A 19,525-nucleotide genomic window follows, 5' to 3' on the forward strand; every position below is an offset into this window, starting at 1 on the left:
ACACTTCAGACTGACTTAGTGAGACTTATCTGAGTTCTGAACCGACTTCAGTCATTTGGAAACAGCCTATTTGCAACAGTGTTACCAATAATTTGACCACAGAATAGGCAATATAATGAATGTTTCTATCTGAAATAACCAGCTAGTTTTGATGCTTTGGTTATTTAAAAATCATTTTATTCTGTGTGTTTGTGTGTGTGTTTGTGCATGTGTGTGTGTGTGTCTGTGTCTGTGTGTAGGTACATGTGTCCAAGAAGGCTGTGGTCAGTGGATGTGTTGGAGCTGGAGTTACAAGTAATTATGAGCCACTTGCTAAGAGGTTCCAAAGATCAAAGTACCCAACCTCTGTGCTATGACCACAGAACCATCTCTCCAAGCCCCTCAAAATAGACGCTAAAGGTGGCATATTTAAAACAAACATTTCGATAGCTTTCTTTGTCTTCTCTTTATAGTTCCTGATATATTTTAGTAGAAACTGGTAAGATCTGAGAATTCTAATGTTGAGAATTCTTTAAGAAGAAATACTTTTAAGATTCTTGGAACATTTGTAGTGAACATCTGGCACCTTATGAACTGTAGTTTCTTCCTTCTTACATTCCCCATGTCTCTTATAATATTCTTGTTTTCTAAAACTCAGGGGAAAACCTTTGCCTGTTATCTTATTTTTATTGAAGAACTGCGTGGCAGTGCTGTTGCAGTCTTGGAAGGATTTGCCCTTACCTAGTAAATTTCATTGAGCTGATGGTGCCCTCTCGTGGTCACTGTCTACACTTACAGCTTAATTATTTTTGCTAGTGAGATGCAGCTCTAAGCCAGGAAGAGCTTCAGAGAAGATTCAAATAGAGGAGAAGCTGTAGCTTTCTGAGCTACTCCAGAAAGGAAAGATACAGACAGGTGTTTGGTTCTGTTTGGAAGCCGACAGGATGTGAATTCTGGGTTGGCATTAAACACCTCTACTATACCTTGTTCTAATTCTTTACCTGTTGCCTCCCACACCAGAGTATGAACTCACAAAGAAACAGTCTTAACAGTCAACACAAGTTGCTGAGTAGCTGTATGAAGAAAGGGAAAATATTGATTCCTATGGGGGAAGTTCATGTCTGTCCACAGCTGTTACTGTTACTGTCACCCTTACCAGCTGCTTCTAATGGAGAATGCTTTGTGAAATCTTTATCTGTCAAAATCCTATATGCCTGAGAGTTTCTGAAATCTCATGTCCAATACACAGCCTTTTATAGACTAGTCCTTCACTAATCAGCTTCAATTAGTCCTATACAAATTAAGCACTACATTGCAGAACTCATAGAAGCAAACATTCGTTAGCTGTGGTGCTAACCCTGTGTCTTCAGGTTTCTACCGCTGCAATGAAACGCCATGACCAAAAAGCAAGTTGGGGAGGAAAGGGTTTATTCAATTTACACTGCCAGATCACAGTCCTTCACAGGAGGAAGTCAAGACAGGAACTCAAGCAGGCCTGGAACTTGGAAGTGGGAGCTGATGCAGAGGCCATGGAGGGTGCTGCTTACTGGCTTGCTTCCCCTGGCTTGCTCAATTTGCTCTCTTATAGAACCCAGGACCACCAGCCAGGGATGGCCCCACCCACAATGGGCCCTCCTCCTTGATCACTAATGGAGAAAATGCCTTAAGGCTGGATCTCATGGAGGCACTTCCTCAACTGAGGCTCCTTCCTCTCTGATGACTCCAGCCTGTGTCAAGTTGGCATGCAAAACTATCCAGTACACCTTCGTATGTAGCTGTTTTCTCAAAATTAAAAATCCCCACTGCTCATGTGGCCCATGCTTCTAATCCCAGCACTCAGGAGGCAAAGACAAGTGTCTCTGTGTGAGTTTGAAGCCAGCCTGGTCTCCACAGTTAATTCCAGGGCAGCCAGGGCCACACAGTGAGAACCTGTTCCATTAAAAAAAAGAAAGCAAATTCCCCTTTGGAGGTAGGTAGAGGCTCGAAAGACTCAGGAGATTAACAAAAGTCACCTTAGGGAATTCGTAGGACACAGAACATTCAGAAAGGTCCAAGCGTCATGAAGTCTCTCCCAAGGTGATATAGCAGTGAGAGATTCACAGAGGACAGCTTCCATACACTCTCAACTCGTGCTGAGCTGGGCTTTTCAGAGACCTGTCTGCCTGAGCATCACCACCGTCCTGCCTGTAACCCCTCATCCGTGTGGCTATAGGTAACCCCAGAAAGGTCATCAGCTCACCAACCTACACTTTGGCAGGATCATTTCTTTGTTCTGTTATTAGTGCCCTAGACGGGGTGCAAAGACATTTATCTCGGCTTCCTAGTCGTCAGAAGCTCCTAAAGGAAAATGCATCGGTTTATAGTCAAAGTCCTTACCTTACTGGTGAGTGCCAAGTGGCAGGCCCAGGCCAGCTGTAGAAACGGGCAGCTGTAGGTATCACCTTTTGTTTGGTTTTGGTTTTGTGCAGGTTCCCTTTTCTCTTATTGTACTCCCTTTTTAAAAGCCACCGTACCTCCTAATATCCAATTTTATTTTCCAAATGATTACATATGATTTTGTTTGTAAGCCCAACTTCTTGAATTTGAAGAATTCCATAGAAACAGAACATCTGTATGTGCTATCTTCCTAAGGAATTACAGAAATGTTTTCAATTCTCCCATTCTCCTTGAGAAAAAGCCTAGTTAGGATTAAAGGGTATTGTAACATTTGCTGAAAGGAAATAGTGCTCAATGGAGGATTAAGGACCATTTTCAGGTCAGGCGGTGGTGGCACAGGCCTGTAATCCCAGCACTCTGGGAGGCAGTGGCAGGTGGATTTCTGAGTTCGAGGCCAGCCTGGTCTACAGAGTGAGTTCCAGGACAGCCAGGGCTATACAGAGAAGCCATGTCTCGAAAAAGTCAAATCCAAAAAACAAGAGAGAGAGAGAGAGAGAGAGAGAGAGAGAGAGAGAGAGAGAGAGAGAGAGAGAGACCCTGCCTTTAAAAAACAAACAAAAAGAAAGAACCGTCTTCACCGAAGAGGCCAGCAGCAGTTTGGGGCCTGCAAAGGTCTGCACCAGGTCCTCTGTATGCACTGTGGCTGTCAGCCGGCTGCTTTTGTGGGACTCCTAGCAGAGCGCTAGGTGTTTCTCCGACTCTTTGTCCTGCTGTGGGGACTTTTTCCCTCTTATTGGGCGGCCTCACCCAGCATCCACATAAGGGTTTTTGCCTTGACTTACTGCATCTTGCCTTGTCCTGTTTGGTTGTCATCTCTCAGAAGCCTGCTCTTTCCTGAAGAGGAAATGAAGGGAGTGGGGGTAGATCTGGGGGATAGGGGAGGTGGGGGAGGGAGCTAGGAGGAGGAGATATGTATGGATATTGTATGGGAGAATTAATTTTCAATTAAAAATAAATGCCTTGAGAGTACAGGATACTTCTACAGAGGGAAACAGAATTGAGAAAGGAGGACTACATGCATATTAATTAATGCCAAAGTTGGAACTAGTTTCTTAAATTCTTCAATTTCTCGTTCTCTCAACTGGTTGGCCTGGAAGTTACTGTGTAGACTAGGCTGGCTTTGAACTCACAGAGATGTGCCTGCCTCTCCTTCCTGAGCGCTGGTGTTAAAGGCCTGCACCAGCACCACCACCACCACCCAGCTATTCTTTCTTCTTCTTGTCTCTAATACTTCTCTGGGGTTTATAACTGTGGTAAACTGGAAAACATGAGTACTTCCTTGGATAGAAGCGAGGTTTCCTTTTTTTAAGATTTCTTTTTAATTCTTAATTGTGATGGGGCGGTTAATGCTCATAAGCGCAGGAGCCAAGGTTGGCCCCGAGAAGGTATGAGATCGGCTGGAGCTGACGTTGCAGAAGGCCGTGAACTGCCCACTTGGGTGCCGGGAACTGAACTCAGGTCCTCAGAAAGAGCAGTCTGCCTTCTTAACCCTGGAGCCCTCTCTCCAGCCTGCAAGCAGGGTTTCTTAATCTCGTCCTGACATTTGGATTTGAGCTGAATTAGCAGCGGGTGGGGCCAGGGCATGGGAGGGTATAGGGATGGGGGAGTAATGGCAGAGTGTCACTGTGTAGGAATGGACTATACAGACTAGATTGGGCCCCTCGAAGAGCTCTACCTGCTTTTTCTCCTGAGTGCTGGGATTCTTGGCATCTACCATTTTGCCTGACCTTTCTTCTTCTCAAAGCCTTTTAAAAAATTCCTTGGTGCTAACTTCCGCTTTCCGTTGATTTTTTTTTCTTCTTCTCCACAGCTCCTGGTCCTGTGCCTCTTCCTAAGAGGTCAGTGTTATCTAGGCCCCTCTGAACCCCCACATACCATCCCTGGGTGACTTCATCTTCTTTCCTTCACTATGCTCCTGTGTGTTGTACGTGGATGCCAGGAATTTCTTCAGTTGCTCCTCTACCTCACACATCGAGGCAAGGCCTCTCAATCAATTCCAGAGCTTACCGATATGGCTGGTTTTGCTAGCCAGCAGGTTCTGAGGAAGCTGGTCTCTATCTTCCTATGCTGGGATTACAGGCAGGCTAGAAACCCCATCAAATATTTACACGGGATTCTGGGAATCAAACCCCCAGTTCTCACACCAGGAAAGCGCATACTTAAACTACCGAGCCATCTCTCCAGGCCTGTTTCTCTCCCCAAACCCTCTGCATTACAAATTTCTCCAACAATATGAATTCAAGTGTTTCTTGTTTTATTTCCATAACAGAAAAAGGTAAGGCAGAGGAGGTTGACATATTTGTGCAGAACATAGTGTCTGCATATGGGCTGGTATTTTCTTAGCACGTGCAAACCTTGGTTTGATCCTCCCGGAAATTCTATCTGTAGTAAACACACTCATGGAACTAATATTAAGGCAAGAAAAACCATGTGTGATGGTTTGTATATGCTTGGCTCAGGGAGTGGCACTATTAGAAGGTGTGGCTCTGTTGAAGTAGGTGTGTCACTGTGGGCGGGGCTTTTAAGACCCTCATCCTAGCTTCCTGGAAGTCACTATTCTCCTAGCAGCCTTCAGATGAAGATGTAGAACTCTCAGCTCCTCCTGCACCATGCCTGCCTGGATGCTGCCATGCTCCTGCCTTGATGATAATGGACTGAACCTCTGAACCTGTAAGCCAGCCTCAATTAAATCTTGTTATTATAAGAGTTGCCTTGGTTGCTGGGCAGTGGTGGTGCAAGCCTTTGATCCCAGCACTTGGGAGAGGCAGGCAGATTTCTGAGTTTGAGGCCAGCCTGGTCTACAGAGTGAGTTCCAGGACAGCCAGGGCTACATAGAGAAACCCTGTCTCAACACCCACCCCCCCAAAAAAGGAGTTGCCTTGGTCATAGTGACTGTTCACAGCAGTAAAACCCTAGCTAAGACACCGTGGGAAGAACAGCTTGTAAAAATCTGGAGGTGCATTTAAACTTTCTATTCAACACCTGCAGATGTGTGACTTGGTCTTTGTGTGGGTCCCCAACATCTGGAGTAGGGGCTATCCCTGAAGCTGTTGCTTGTCTGTGGATCCTGTTCCTCTCACTGGACTGCCTTGTCTGGCTTTGGTGGGAGAGGATATGTCTAGCCCTGAAAAGATATGTTGTGTCAGATTTGGGGATACTGGGGGGGGAGGGGGCCTCTCTACCTTCTTAGGGGAGAAGGGCAGAGGGAGGGACTGTGTGAGGGAGAGATGGAGGGCAATGATCAGAATGTAAAGTGAATGAATAAATAAGTTAATGGAAAAAAGGTGTGTTCATGCTATCTGAACTATGTTCTCTCGGAGTGGCTCCTATGACGCTTCAGACTTCCATGGGTAAAGTCTATGCTCTCATTTACCACACTTTATCGTAACTATTTAATAACCTGTGGCTCTCATTTATTGAGCTATATTCAAACAGAGGCCACATCTACTTGAGTGACATGCACAGTATGGTCATTGGCAGATAGTAACATCCAGATAAATATTTTTAATGATAAAGGAATGAGCCAAAGATGTACAACAACCATTGACAATCCTCCTTCCCAAATGAAAACCAAAACCAAAAACAATGGCTGTCTGACTCCTCAGTTCTAGGCATTCTCTCAAACCTCGAGTCAAGATCCTTGGCTGGCCATGCTAGAGACAAGTTTGGTCTTAGTACACAAGACTAGTGTGTGGACAAGTTAAAAATAAGACACTTTTTAAAAAGCAGGGCTCACATACAGTGAATGTAGTCCATATCCCAATGTTACTATTATCACTACACACCCAGAAATAAAGGTACTTCTTCTCCCGTGACAGAAACTACTGGAGATGTGTATTATTCTTCTGTGACAATATTCTCCATTTGATATGCTATGCTTGTGTAAACGTCTCTCCTATTCCTGCTCTCCGCTCTCCCTCCTCTCCCCTTCTCTCCCTCTCCTTATTTCCATGTGTGGGAAGAGGTCACAGGGTGCACAGGAGCTGCATCCATCTGTGCATTATTGCCCTGATCTACTCTCTCTAGTCAGGAATCTAGCCCCAGTTATCTGCTCACATTTTTGCAGCATTTCCTATTTATGGAAGACCTAGAGTTTCACTTCTTTATGGCATTCCTTACCATGTTTACGTAGAGCAGTCAGTGCCAACACCAAGGATGACTTAAATTCCATACAGCATGTGGCCGCAGAATTGTCTTGCATTTCTTTCATTGTTTGGACTAATGGGGGTTGTTGCTGATTCTCTCCAATATAAATTCTATATTAGTGCTTTGGCTCCATAATCAATTATAAACTTGGTCGCTTGGAGCAAGAGCCATTAATTCTCTCCCAATTCTAAAACTCAGGAGTCCCAAATCAGTATGTTGGCAGGGCTGCGTTCCCGGTACAGAATCTAAGGCTCCATGTGTTTTCCACCTTTTGCTGACTGCCAGAACTTTTGAGTTGTAGCAATATTACTTGTCTCTAGGGTCACCTTACCTTTATTTCTGGGTGTGTAGAATCTGCCTCTCTTTTAGGCCTACCTCAAATACCAGATAATCTTTCCACCTCAACGCCATTAACTTAATTATATCTAAAAAGGCATTTATAGGCCCTAGGAACTAAGGTCTATTATGTTGGGGTCAGTGCCAAACAATAATTTACATCTATATTTGCCAACATGAATTAAAAAATGACATACTTAATGAAATCTGTAAAAATCTATATGCACTCCCTAAATTATGCTGTAAGCTAAACTGAAACAATTATCTTGATATTCAATTGTATTTCATTTTACAATAGTGTTTAAATAATTTTGATTAGGTGAATGCAAATTGCTACATATAAGGTTGTTGGGGTTTTTTTTGTTGTTGTTTTGTTTGTTTTGTTTTTGAGACAGGATTTCTCTGTGTGATCATGGCTGTCCTGGAACTCCATCTGTAGACCAGAGATCCACCTGCCTCTGCTTCCGGAACTGGGATTAAAGGAATGCACCTCCACTACCTGACTTACAGGTGTAAAGAAGTGCACCACTGTTAAATAACCTGTGGGATACCTGTCATTTGAATGGCTATCCAAAGGAAGAGGGAAACGAATGCTTGAAGAGAGCAGGGAATTAAATGTAGATCGCATAACTTTACTCTCTAGAACAACTAAATGTAGGCTGAGAAATACAAATTTCAATCCATTATGAGGAATGATTTACAATGGACAACAGAAGACGCTCTCTCCAAAGGAAGGCGCTTTCTAATTCTGGAGATGACTGTGTAAAGTCCCTGTGGGAGATAGACAGGAGAGTGTCTTTGTTAGGGTTTCAATTGTGGCAATGAAAAATGTGAGCTGGGGAGAAAGGGTTTATCTGACTTACATTCCCACATCACTGCTCACCATCAAAGGAAGTCAGGGCAGGGACTCAAACCCGGCAGGATCCTAGAAGCAGGGGTTGATGCCGAGGCCGTGGAGGGATGCTGCTTGTTTGCTTGCTCCCCTTGGCTTGCTCAGCTTGCCTTCTTATAGAACCCAGGATGACCAGGCCAAGGGACCTCATCACCTACAGTGGGCTGGGCCCTGCCCCCTTGATCACTAATTGAGATGTCTTACAATTGGATGTTATGGAGACATTTTCTCATTTGAGGTTCCCTCCTTCCATATAGCTCTAGTTTGTATGTCAAGTTGACATTAAACTAGCCAGTACAAGGAGTAAGGTAGATATATAATATAATCTCATTTATGAAAATAATTGACAAGATGATGTTATACATTATTGGTTCTAGATAGGCATAAGTAATTTCACCTTTGTCTAATATTCTAATTAGAGATAATTTTATAAAAGGACCCGATAACATTCTGTACCAGATTAAAGGCTGTTTTTTTAATTGAATCCTTGATTCCTTGCAAGTTACATCATAAGTTCTTTTCCTATTTGCATTATTATAATTGTAAATATCAGGCTGGTCTTGAACTTAAAGGTGATGTTTCTGATTTCTTGTTCGACTTCTTTGTCAGTTGCTCGATGTCAGATACTTCTTCCTACTTCACGCCCCCCCCCCTTTTTTTTTTTTGCCTTTGACACTCCTAACAAAAGGCAACTTTCTCCAGGAAGCGCTTGTAGACTGCTAACTCAGCTCGCTTCCCATGAATCTTTGTAAAACATTCTGAACAGCTTCCCGTTAAAAGTATTCATCGTGTAATTGCCTATGTGTTGTTTCCTTGGTTAAAAACGTAAGCTCTCTGAGGACAGAGACATTGTAACTAATGCAATGCAGAGAACCGCAAGCCTTGGGTACACTCATTGATGAATGAATGAATGAATGGGCTGCCGTTATTTAAGTTGAAGTGTAAAATTAGTCTGATGAGACGAAAGAGTATTTTAAACGACACCAAATTACAAAATTTCAGAAACACCAGGTTGCTTTCTGGAGAAAGTGTATTTCATGAAATAAAGTGGAAGCACGGGAAGAAAAATAAGCAATCATGCAATAAACCAGACCTATCAACGTGGACTCATAGACGACAGAAATCCTGGGGAAGCAGGGCTAAATGACTGAAGCAACAGCACTCATTCTTAGCTTGACTTTTAGAGCTGGGAACCTAGGGAGGTTGAGTCTTCTGCAATCCCTGCCCTTAAACCTACAACCGAATGGGAATCGGAATTCCACCGAGTGTGGTAAGCAGTGATAAAGAAGGCGCACCATTGTTAGGAAATAGCTCAGTGAGGAAGTGAGTAGGAGGGATGGAAGGATGTGGGAAGGACTGGGTGGTCAGGGAAGCCTTTCCGGTTTCAACTGAGACCTGACGATGACTCGAAGACCTGGCCCCTGGCCGTGTGGACAGACTGAAGCAGCGTTCAAGAGCCCGGATTTGAGAGCCCCAGGTAGAGACTCAAGGGCACCTTGGCCGGACTTGGTGTGTGATGACCCCCGGGGTGATGGCGGTCCGCTCTGAGACCATGCCTCGGGCCAGGCGATCGCGTCCTCTATTCCATCCCATCAGCGTGGGGTCTGCTGCCAAAGAGGAGCAGCTCCTTCCCACCGCAGGATTCCCGGAACACTGAGCCGACCCGTCGCTGCGGACGCGGAAACAGGCCCAGGCCGGCCAGCCGCCGACTCCGCCCCCGCGGTCACGTGACGCGGAGTGTGACGTAGGAGGAAGGAGACGCCATTAGAGGGAGGAGAGGCAGCTCTCCCCTAGCCTCGGGTCCCTGACGTGGTGGCCGGGGCCCTTCATTCTGGGACCTTCTCGCAGGCCTCGCCCGGGGGAGGACGCGGCGGGCACCGGGCTCGGCGGGGCGTGAAAGAGCCGGGCCCGGGAGGAGCGGGCGCCGCGGCGGCGGCGGCAGTGCGGGGCTCGGCGCGGCGCTGGGCTCAGGCGGCGGGGCAGCGGCGGGATGGCTGCGGCCGGCGGCGGGGCGGCGGCGGGCCGAGCCTACTCCTTCAAGGTGGTGCTGCTCGGGGAAGGCTGCGTGGGGAAGACGTCGCTGGTGCTGCGCTACTGCGAGAACAAGTTCAACGACAAGCACATCACCACCCTGCAGGTGCAGACCCCGGGGAGCCGGGCTGGGGACCCGCGCCCGCTCCTCCTCCTCTGCCTCTGGCCTGTCAACCCTGCTGCCTTCACACCCATTGCCTTTTGCAATTGCCTTGGGGACGGACACGCGGGCCCCAGCAGCCTGTAGATGTCAAGACCCACAGTGGGGAGGGAAAGGACCCGGAAAAGTCCCCGGTCGGGGAGTCCCCCAGTCTGTGGGCTGGTTTTCCCCTTTGATGGGTTTCTGCTGGGGCCTCAGGTGTTTTCTCTCTCTAGTCTCTGGGCATCAGCCCTTCTCCTTTCCTTGCGAATTAGGAACTTAGATGCGGATTAGAATTTGCGAACGGGGTGGTTTGTAACTTCAGAGCGTACTGATGACTAAGTGTTTATGCAAGTTCCATTTTGTCCTGCTTTCAACGGTAAATGGAGTGGTAAGACACCCGTCGTTGCAGGGTGGTTTTTTTTTTTTTTTTTGAAACGACCGCTTGCTGCTTGCAGTTTTTCTTTGCAGCCTTCTTGAGTCGGACGTGTGGCTTCCTTATTCTTTTGAGGTTTGATCTATCCACGTTGAAACATCATGTTGCGTAGTGACCGGCAATTGGTTTTCAAGCTAAAAAATCTAGGCACTGCTGCTACACATTTCTTTTTCTTTTTTAACTGTCATGCCGTAAAACACTGCCTCTCTTCTACAGTTACATTGGAAGTGTGGAAGTGTTACAATGTAATTGAAAGTGAAACCAGGCCGTTGAAGGATCTGCGGATCTCCCTGTTTTCCTAAAAAAAAAAAAAAAAAAAAAAAAAAAATCAGTGTGCATGTGTTAGGAATTTATTTATTAACCGTCTTGATCAGACTGTCCAGAGGCTAAATTAGTGGGCTTGAGTTTGGTCGTCTGAATTCATATCCTACCCCCATTTATTGCTGTGATCTTAGGTAAATTGCTTAACCTCTGTATCCCTGGGATTCTATTGCTACTGTTCCCATAATGATTATATCTAGTACACAAGAGTTGTCAAGGTAAATATGGAAATGCACTTAGCACCTGAAATGTGGTAAACACTGTTATTACCACTCTGACTTGTACAATACGTCTTAATTAGCACAGATGCTACTGGAATGCATAATCTAATGGGTGTGACATTTGATGTCAGGTGCTATTAATAAACGACTGAGTGTAGAGTTTACAAGGATGCTCCAGTTCTGAGTCCATGCTTTTTTTTTTTTTTTTTTACTCCTCTGTTTTCAACTCCATATAAAGTATAACACCTAGAGAAGTAAATATCAAGTGATAACACCCAAGTGAATGGATTGGCGGAGCCCACGCTCTGGCTTGGCTAGAATTTGAGCCCTTTTGGTTCACTGCCTCTGGAGATTAATAAACAACCCACTTTACACTTCTCGTTGTTCCACACTGGAGGAGAAAAGGAAAAGGGATTACAGTTGAAAGCTTAACAGGAAAATTAATTTAGCTCTTCAACCTCGAAATTGCACTATGGAGTCCAGCAGCGGTGGCATCCGTCCTTAATCCCAGGACTCAAGGGGCAGAGCAAGCAGATCTCGGAGTTGGAGGCCAACTTGATCTGCATTGCAAGTCCCAGAGCTAGTGCTGCTCAGTGAGACCTTGTCTCAAAACAATAGACAATTGTGTTTAGATTATATATTTCTTAAGATGCCCTTAGTGCTAAAAGTGATGAAAGATTTTTTTTTTTTTTAAGTCTGTGGAAAGAAGCCATGTGAACCACACAGGGAAAGTGGGCTGTGGTTGATCTTAGTACCAGTAGCATCACAGCTTAGATTTTTATGTAAACATTGTAAACAGTATGAGGATTACATTACAGAAGTGAAGGTTTTGTTTTCTAACTAACACATGGAAACTGCACTCTGATTCCTTCCTTGCGGTTAGGAGTTCACCTCGTTCTCAACCCGCTTCCCAGAGAAGTTTGATTGGTATCATCTATAAGACACAACCTCCAGTCGCTTTAATTTCCAAAAGGAGATTCTGCATCAGAGGTGGGAGAGAAATCCTTCACAAACTACTTATCGTTTTCAAGTGCTTTGTGTTTCAAGTACTTTAAAGTTCTGTGTTCAAAGAATTCTTTAAAGTACTTTGTTTTCAAAACTCTTTTTCCAAGTGTACATGAAACATTAAAAGAAAGACGCTGGACTGGAACCATAGATAGTTAGTGATCCACTGTTCTCAGTCACGTGTTGATTCCCATCCCCCTTTTAAACATCTTGGAGGTCACAGACTGAGAATAGAGCTGAGTGGTAGAGTGCTTGCTTACCCTGCCAAAGGCACTGGGTTCATTTGGAGGTGAAATGAACTGATACCACTGAAAACAGAAAACTTACTATGCCTGGAGGTGTTCCATGTCCTTTTATGTCTAGTGTCAAACAAGTTTTTCTCTTTGTAGCGCCAGAATCTGTTTTAGTCTCAGTTCTGCCCTCTGGAACTTTGGTCTCATATGACATTCCTTGAGATGGCGCTCTTGACCTCCCGAGTCTTTGTCTTCTCTTAGGTAAACAGCTCTGGGTCTTTAATTGGATCTCTAGTGGCATTTACCATCTTCTGCACTCAGGGATGTCAGGGAACCCAGCAGTCACCCTTCCTGACGTCCTCCTTTGTTGAAGTGGGATGCTTTTGAGCCGGGAACTGACAGTGACTCCAGACAGGCTGGGACTGAGCAGGGAGGTGCAGGTAGTTGCTTCCCCTTCTTTTGACACTGAAGTTGTAAATATTCTTTGAGTTTCTGGGGAAGTTGTGGCATTGGTTACTACTGGGTTTGTTGCCGACGGAAGTATTAATTTATCTTAGATGCTTCAAGAAACGAGTGTTTCTTTCAGGTTCTCAATTCATTGACTTTGTAATAAGGCATTTTTTTTTCTCGACATGCTTGACCTGTTAAAGTTGGCTTTGATTTGTACCCGTGCTTAAAGCTTGCCAGTTTTGTTTTATTTTACTATTTTTTTTTAAGGATGAAAAAGTTTTAGTTCATATTTTGGTGGTGGTACAGTCATGGCAGGGGACATGGTGACAGGAACTTGAGGAAGCAGCTGGTCACATCACATCTGCAGCCAGGAAGCTGACAAAAATGAACTGTTAATAGTCTTTAAGTCTTGATTTGGCACCCCCCCCAACCCAAACCTTGGGCCTGTTTAGGCCAGTGTTCTGTGCTGGGTTCTGCAAAAAAAAACAAAGATATGGAACCTACTGTCTGGAGTAGCTGCTTTTTAATTTCTTTACTTGATTTGTTTAGAAGACCTTCAATGTTCTCTTCAGTTCACAAAGACTTTGGAAAGTGATGGGAAGTGGGGGTGGTGTAAAAATAAAGCTTGGTAGCTAGCTCCAGTATACTCTGGTGACGCATGGCCAGAGATTAGGTTTTCTTTGGCCGTGCAATGTTTTAGGGTTGGATTATTTCAGAACATCCATGACTCCCTCCTTCTCTTGAGTGGAAAGCATTTGCTAATGTAGTTTTCCTTTTTTGGGCTGCTACAGTGAAACCTCGCCAGTTAGCCCAGCCTTGAAGCTCTCCTACCTCAGTGCACTAGCCTTGCCCAGAAGGACTGTCATGGGATGCTTTGTCAGATGTAGATAACAAAATGTGAACAGCACCCAGTTCTGTCAGGAAGTCGTATGATAACGGTGGAAAGAAGCAATAGGACTCAGAAGTTAGACTGAGTTATGCAATGGTCGTGGCTGTAAACTGACCCACCGATAAAATGGGAACGCTTTCTTCATAGCTCTCAGCATGGAGTACATGGCAGACAGCCAAGCTCTCCTAGCACGGTGTCCTAAACACTGGATCTGGGGACCAAACCAGGGCTGTACTGTCACAGCTTCATCTCTGATGCATGTTCGTTTAATAAATGTTGGCTGCTGCATGCTGTTGGATGTATATCACAGTGCTTACTATATGCTTCTTTAATGATAACTCAGGCAGAAAAGTGAATGGATACCAGAAAAGTGACTTGACTTGGATGATAAGATGTTGAGGAGTCACTACATTTGCAGGATCTGGGAAGGGGGCTTCAGCCAAGCAGGAGATCCTGAGTTTGGATCCTAACACTTTGATGGCATCCACCTGTAATCCCAGAGCTGGGGAGCCAGACGCTAGAGGCTCCCCAGTTTGCTGGACAGTCAGTGTAGCTGAATTAGTAGTCTCCAGGCACCATGAGAGACCCTGCCTCAGAAGGTAACGTAAAGGGGGCAAAGGGTAGCTCTAGTGTTAAGAGCACTTTCTGGCTTTGCAAGAAGATAGGAGTTGAGTCCCCAGCACTCAGGTCAGCTGTCTCATACCTGCCTGTAACCCAGCTCCAAGGAAGGCATTTGCTCGCTTTTCTGGCCTCATGGGTGCCTTCACCACCATTGCTGATTATGGTGGCACACATCTGGATCTCAGCATTCCAGAGGCTAAGGCAAGAAGATTATGGGTTCTAAGCTAGCCTGGGCGTTAAATGAGAATTTCTCTCTCTCTCTCTCTCTCTCTGTGTGTGTGTGTGTGTGTGCATGTGTGCCTCTCTGTCATGCGCGTGCGCACATGACACACACAGACACACAGGTTAGGACTATGTAGCTCAGTTGGCGTAAATGGGTTGCTTCGTACCCTCAGGTCCTGGCATTCATCCCCACATAAAGCAGGCCTGGTGTCACAAGCTTATACTCCCAGCACTGGAAAGGGTGGAGAGCAGAAATTCACGGCCATCCTCAACTACACAGGAAGACTGAGGCCAATCCAGACTCCAGACTGTTTCTCAACGATAATAGATTGATTGAAAAGAAATACATGTTTTAAATTTTTAAGTTATCTCCATTCTAAAATTTTGACTGGGATTGACATATGTAGATGCAGGGATTTATTGTTTGTTCTGTTTTGAATCTCCGTGTGGGCCATGCTTTACTGTCTCAGTGTGGTTGTTCCAGAGCTGCTCCTTGGTTACTTAGAGTTGTAGAGTAATTGTAGGGTACATTCTCCGCAGCACCTGAATCCAGAGTCTCCAAGCTCTGTGTGTGTGTGTGTGTGTGTGTGTGTGTGTGTGTGTGTAAGTGTTTAAATGATTTGAGTCTTCAGTAAAGTTGACATAGACTTTGGGTGAGAGAGAAAATTGTGTGTTTTTTTTTTTCCTATGAACCATATTAAAATAATGGTGTTGACTCTGACGAATTGTATTTGGGAATTTAAAAGGTATGTGTGTGCACATGCGCATTTGCGTGTATGCATGCCTGTGCCTGTGGAGAGCACAACTTTCCAGAATCAGTTTTCTCATTCCACAGTGTGGATTCTTGCAGCCAAACTCAGGTCATCAGACTTGGCAGCAAGTGCCTTTATCTCCTGAGCCATCTTAGCAGCTCAACAGATGTTCTTATTTTGCACCTACTGTGTGTGTTAAAGCATTGTACTGGCTGGGGAGAGACTGAGAAGGTGCTGCACTGGACCGTGCCATTCCACAGAACTCGACATTCCTGTGGTGATTATGTCTGCCGTGCGTGTGTGTGTGTGTGTGTGTGTGTGTGTGTGTGTGTGTGTCTGTCTGTCTGTCTTTACAGCTGCACTCCTGGGTGACCGTTTCCCCTTTTTAGCTGTATGTCCTCACTGAAGGTATTTATTGAAGATCGTGCACCTTAAGTGGTTGCTATCATTTTTAACTAATCTCTAAAAAGGAGCAATGCTTATATTTATAACCAGAGCCGCCATCTTCCCTTTTGGGTTGTAATTGGAATTCCACCTGTACCATGTCCCTGGCTTTTGACTAGCAAAGCAGTGCTCTTGGGTTGGCTATTCAGAGACTGAGCCTGAGAGTTTAGCGATGGAGACAACCAATGTCTCACTAACCAATGGAAATGATATGCCGCTTTTGTTAGGCCAAGGCTTTGTCTTAGCCGTCGGCTCTTCAGCAAGTGCGGCACCTGGCTCTGCAGTGTTAGGCTGTATCACGGTCTTGTCTGGGAGTCTGGTTTGCTTGTTTTTGAGATTGTTGAGAATATGTGAATTTATTTTTAAATGGCTCTGAAAGTCACATGGCTATATTTTAGCCAATCCATTATAGTATCTACACAATAGTTGCAATATTTAAAGTTACTACCTCTTTACTGTTTTACTAGCTACATGAAGGCCATAGAGGATGGGGGGTTAATTTACTTCTTTATTTATTGGTGAGATGGGTTTTCACCTACAGCACGTACAGGCCTGTTTGGCCTGGGTTTGCCTCTGAATGCTGGGATTGTTAGAGTGTGCCACCAAGCCCAGGCTGCTCTTTGTTTTGTTTTTATTAAGTTAGGGACCAGAGAGAAGGCTCTGCAGTGAGGAACCCTGCTGCTGTCACTGTGTCCCGCTCCCAGCACCCACGAGACAGCTCATAGCCGCCTGTAACTCATTCCAAGAGACCTGACACTCATGTGCAGGCAAAGCGCTCATACACATAAAAGAAATGGCTTTTTTCTGTCTTGTGGTCAGACATTCTTAGCACATCTGTCATTCTCTGCTTCTTAGACACTACTTGTTTTCAGATTCTTCTGTTTTGAACTGGGTCTTGCTATGTTCTGAAAGTCGGCCTCAATTTTGCAGTCCCACTTCAATTTTCCTAGTGCCGGGATTCTAGGCCTGCGCCATGGTCTCCTGTAGACGTAACTGACTTTCCTGTGAAAGTCCACTCAACACTCTTCATTTGCTGTGTGTGATTTGTCCTGGATGTCTGAGACCTAGTGGGTACCTATTGGTGTATAGGAGTAGATAGGTGTATCTAGCCTATCCTTCCCTCCTTCCTTTTCTCCCTCCCTTCCTTTCTTTCTTTCCTTCCTTTTAAAGAAAGAAAGTAAAGAATGTAAAAGTACTGAAGAACCCAGGTCTCTGGTCATTTTTATTCTTTTGCTACAGAAAAGAAGTTATATAATTTACTTGTTTGAATTCTAGCCTATCTAAGATCGGGAGTGAGAACATTTACACTGAGATCTACGACCATATTAGGGATAGCAAAACAATGTGGTTGCTTCAGTGTCGCATAGTCAGCAAATAGAAACAGGATCGCGTTTCTTAATTCGGTACCGTGCTTTCAAAAGCCTGTTCATGCTCATTGGGATGACCTCCAGAAGTCAGTAGACAGTAAAGAACTGAACATCGCCGACAAGTTATGGAAAGAAAGATCCTCATTTGAGATTTTATTTGTCCCTGTGACTTCCTGCCTACAGTTGGTGTCTTTCTTCATCCACTAGGTTTTGGGTAAGATGTGGGATGATAGGCACCAGGTAAATGTAACAAGCAGAGCTAATGAGATCGACCAGGGTTTTTTTATTCTTTGTTGAGACAGGGTTTCTCTGTGTAGCCCTGGCTGTCCTTGAACTCACTCTGTAGACCAGGCTGCCCTTAAACTCAGAGATCTGCCTCCCAAGTGCTTGGGATTAAAAGTGTATATGCCCCCACCACCCAGCTAGAGATCTCTAATTTTTAATATCCCTGAAGTTTGGAAGATGAAATACTTGGGATTTCATGGAATATGAAGGAAGGGGATGGGAAATATGCCATGACTTTGATCTTTGGTGTGTTGTTCCTACCATGAGATTCAGGTAGGTGACTTGGTGTCCATGAACACAGTCCAAATGGAGAACTGCCAGGTTAAGACACGTGTGCTTTCTTGGCTAGACAACTCTGTGCAATGGGAAAGGCGTTCTGGTGCAGACAGGGCTCTGCCCACCACACCCACCCTAATTATCTGACCTTGACTGAGTCACTGTATTTCTGTAAATCACAAATTTATAACTGTAAAATAGGGCTCATCTACCTCACAAGTTTGATGCAAACACTAAATGAGAACTGGAAAGCACAAAGATTGACAGAATCCTTAAGTCCCACCCTCAGGCCTAGAACCTTCCAAATTACTACTGTTGAATACCTTTCTGACAGATGGTACTGGTGGTTTATTGAGGACTTAAGATGTATAATTCCCTGCAAATGTTGAAATTGTTTCAGCATAAGAATGATTCTCAAATCTGTGATTGTTTCCTCTTACCTTTGCTACGATATAACAGAATCAAGAATACACTGGGACTGGAGAGATGGCTCAGTGGTTAAGAGCACTGACTGCTCATCAAGAGGTCCTGAGTTCAATTCCCAGCAACCACATGGTGGCTCACAACTATCTGCAATGGGGTCTGATGCCTCTTCTGGTGTGTCTGAAGAGAGCAATGGTGTACTCATATACATAAAACAAGTCATTAAAAAAAAATAACACTGGCCCAGCATTTTACACCCACAAAGGGTAATTTAATAATCTGGCCAAATTAAGTGCATAGTTTTGTAAAGCTGATTTAAACAGACAAATATCATGACTCTGGTTATTTGCTACTATTCTGATGTACACTGAACCTGTAAGTGTATTTTAAAAACTGTTTGCTCTTAAAAATACTTAAAACATATTGAAAACTTAAGAGTGTGGTGAAGTGAGAAGACAGGTTCCAGAGAGACTCTTTCTTTCCACGAGGGGGCTGACTGAAAGGGGAAGCAGATCACTTGGGTACATGCTTTAGAAGTGCATGTCTTATTTGAATTAAGATAGTTTAGTCCGTGGGTCAGGGAGGCGACCCAAAGCTCAAGGCACTTGCTACACAAGCCCTGCAGCCTGAATGTGGTCCTAAGCTTAGTGAAGGTCGGAAGCTTCTGAGGGAGGCCCTGCAGAGGCCCTCACGCCGTGGCATGCATGCCCCCTCCCCACCATGTATATGCAAGTAAAATTTAATTTGAAACCTAAAGCTTTGTCTATAATGAAACTGTTAGGAGCACCTCTTCCATGCACTCTGTTACACCTCCTCCAGTTTTCTAGGAATGTCTGTAGAGGTGCTTGTCTACAGTAACACCGGATGGACAGACTGATGGACGGAAGGACGGACGGATGGGGCATTTGCTAAGAGCCTCCCTCCAACCCCTGTACTAGAGCAGTTCCAGTTCAGATGTTAGCCTAGCATGAACTGAAGTCTCGTAGCTGTAAGTTGTTCTTAGATAGTCTGGACCATAGATCCTGCTTTAGGACTTGTTGTCTGACGTAGGGCAAGACACTCTCCTTGAGTCTCAATTTCCATGCCTAAGATATTTGGGTGATGATTATTTCTGACTCACGGAGTGTTCTGAGAATTAAATAATATTTGGACAGCTATTAAATATTGCCTATTTTATTTTAGTCTTAAAAAGACTGAATAATAAAAAATGTAATCTAGCATGTAGAATTCTTATATCCTGAGAAGATATGTTATAGCACAAGACAATATATTTTATCTGTTGCAAGTTATGTTTCCAAAAATTATAGAATAGAGAAATTCAGTATAGAATATGTATATCATATCGGGAGGCATGGGGAAAGATATACAGTACATCCAGGGCACGTCAGGTTGTAAAGGGAGACCAAGGACTTACTCTGAGGCAAGGCTGTCTTAGAACCCCATAGAAAACAGGAAGAATAGGCTGGGAAGTTTTCTGCAGAGGGATATTGACTGGCAGCGAGGAAGATAATTCTAAGACTCTAAACCTTAGAGAAAGCTAGGCTTAGTGGTGTGAGCCTGTGGTCACGGCCTGTGAGGAAACTGAGGCAGGGGCAGCAGGTAATCTCTGGAAGTCAATGCC

The 19,525-nt window shown here is 44.6% G+C and overlaps 1 protein-coding gene across 1 annotated transcript in view; it reads left to right on the forward strand.

Moving 5' to 3' along the window:
* The first annotated feature begins 9,524 nt into the window (after positions 1 to 9,524).
* The window catches only part of Rab21 (RAB21, member RAS oncogene family), a 29,147-nt gene continuing 19,146 nt past the window's right edge, over positions 9,525 to 19,525 (forward strand). The window contains exon 1 of the mRNA XM_052165735.1: positions 9,525 to 9,926. Coding sequence (XP_052021695.1) covers positions 9,780 to 9,926 — 147 coding nt within the window. The 5' untranslated portion in view covers positions 9,525 to 9,779. The remainder of the gene's footprint in view (positions 9,927 to 19,525) is intronic.

This window comes from Apodemus sylvaticus, chromosome 20 (assembly GCF_947179515.1).
Source record: "Apodemus sylvaticus chromosome 20, mApoSyl1.1, whole genome shotgun sequence".
NCBI classification, from domain to species: Eukaryota; Metazoa; Chordata; class Mammalia; order Rodentia; family Muridae; genus Apodemus; species Apodemus sylvaticus.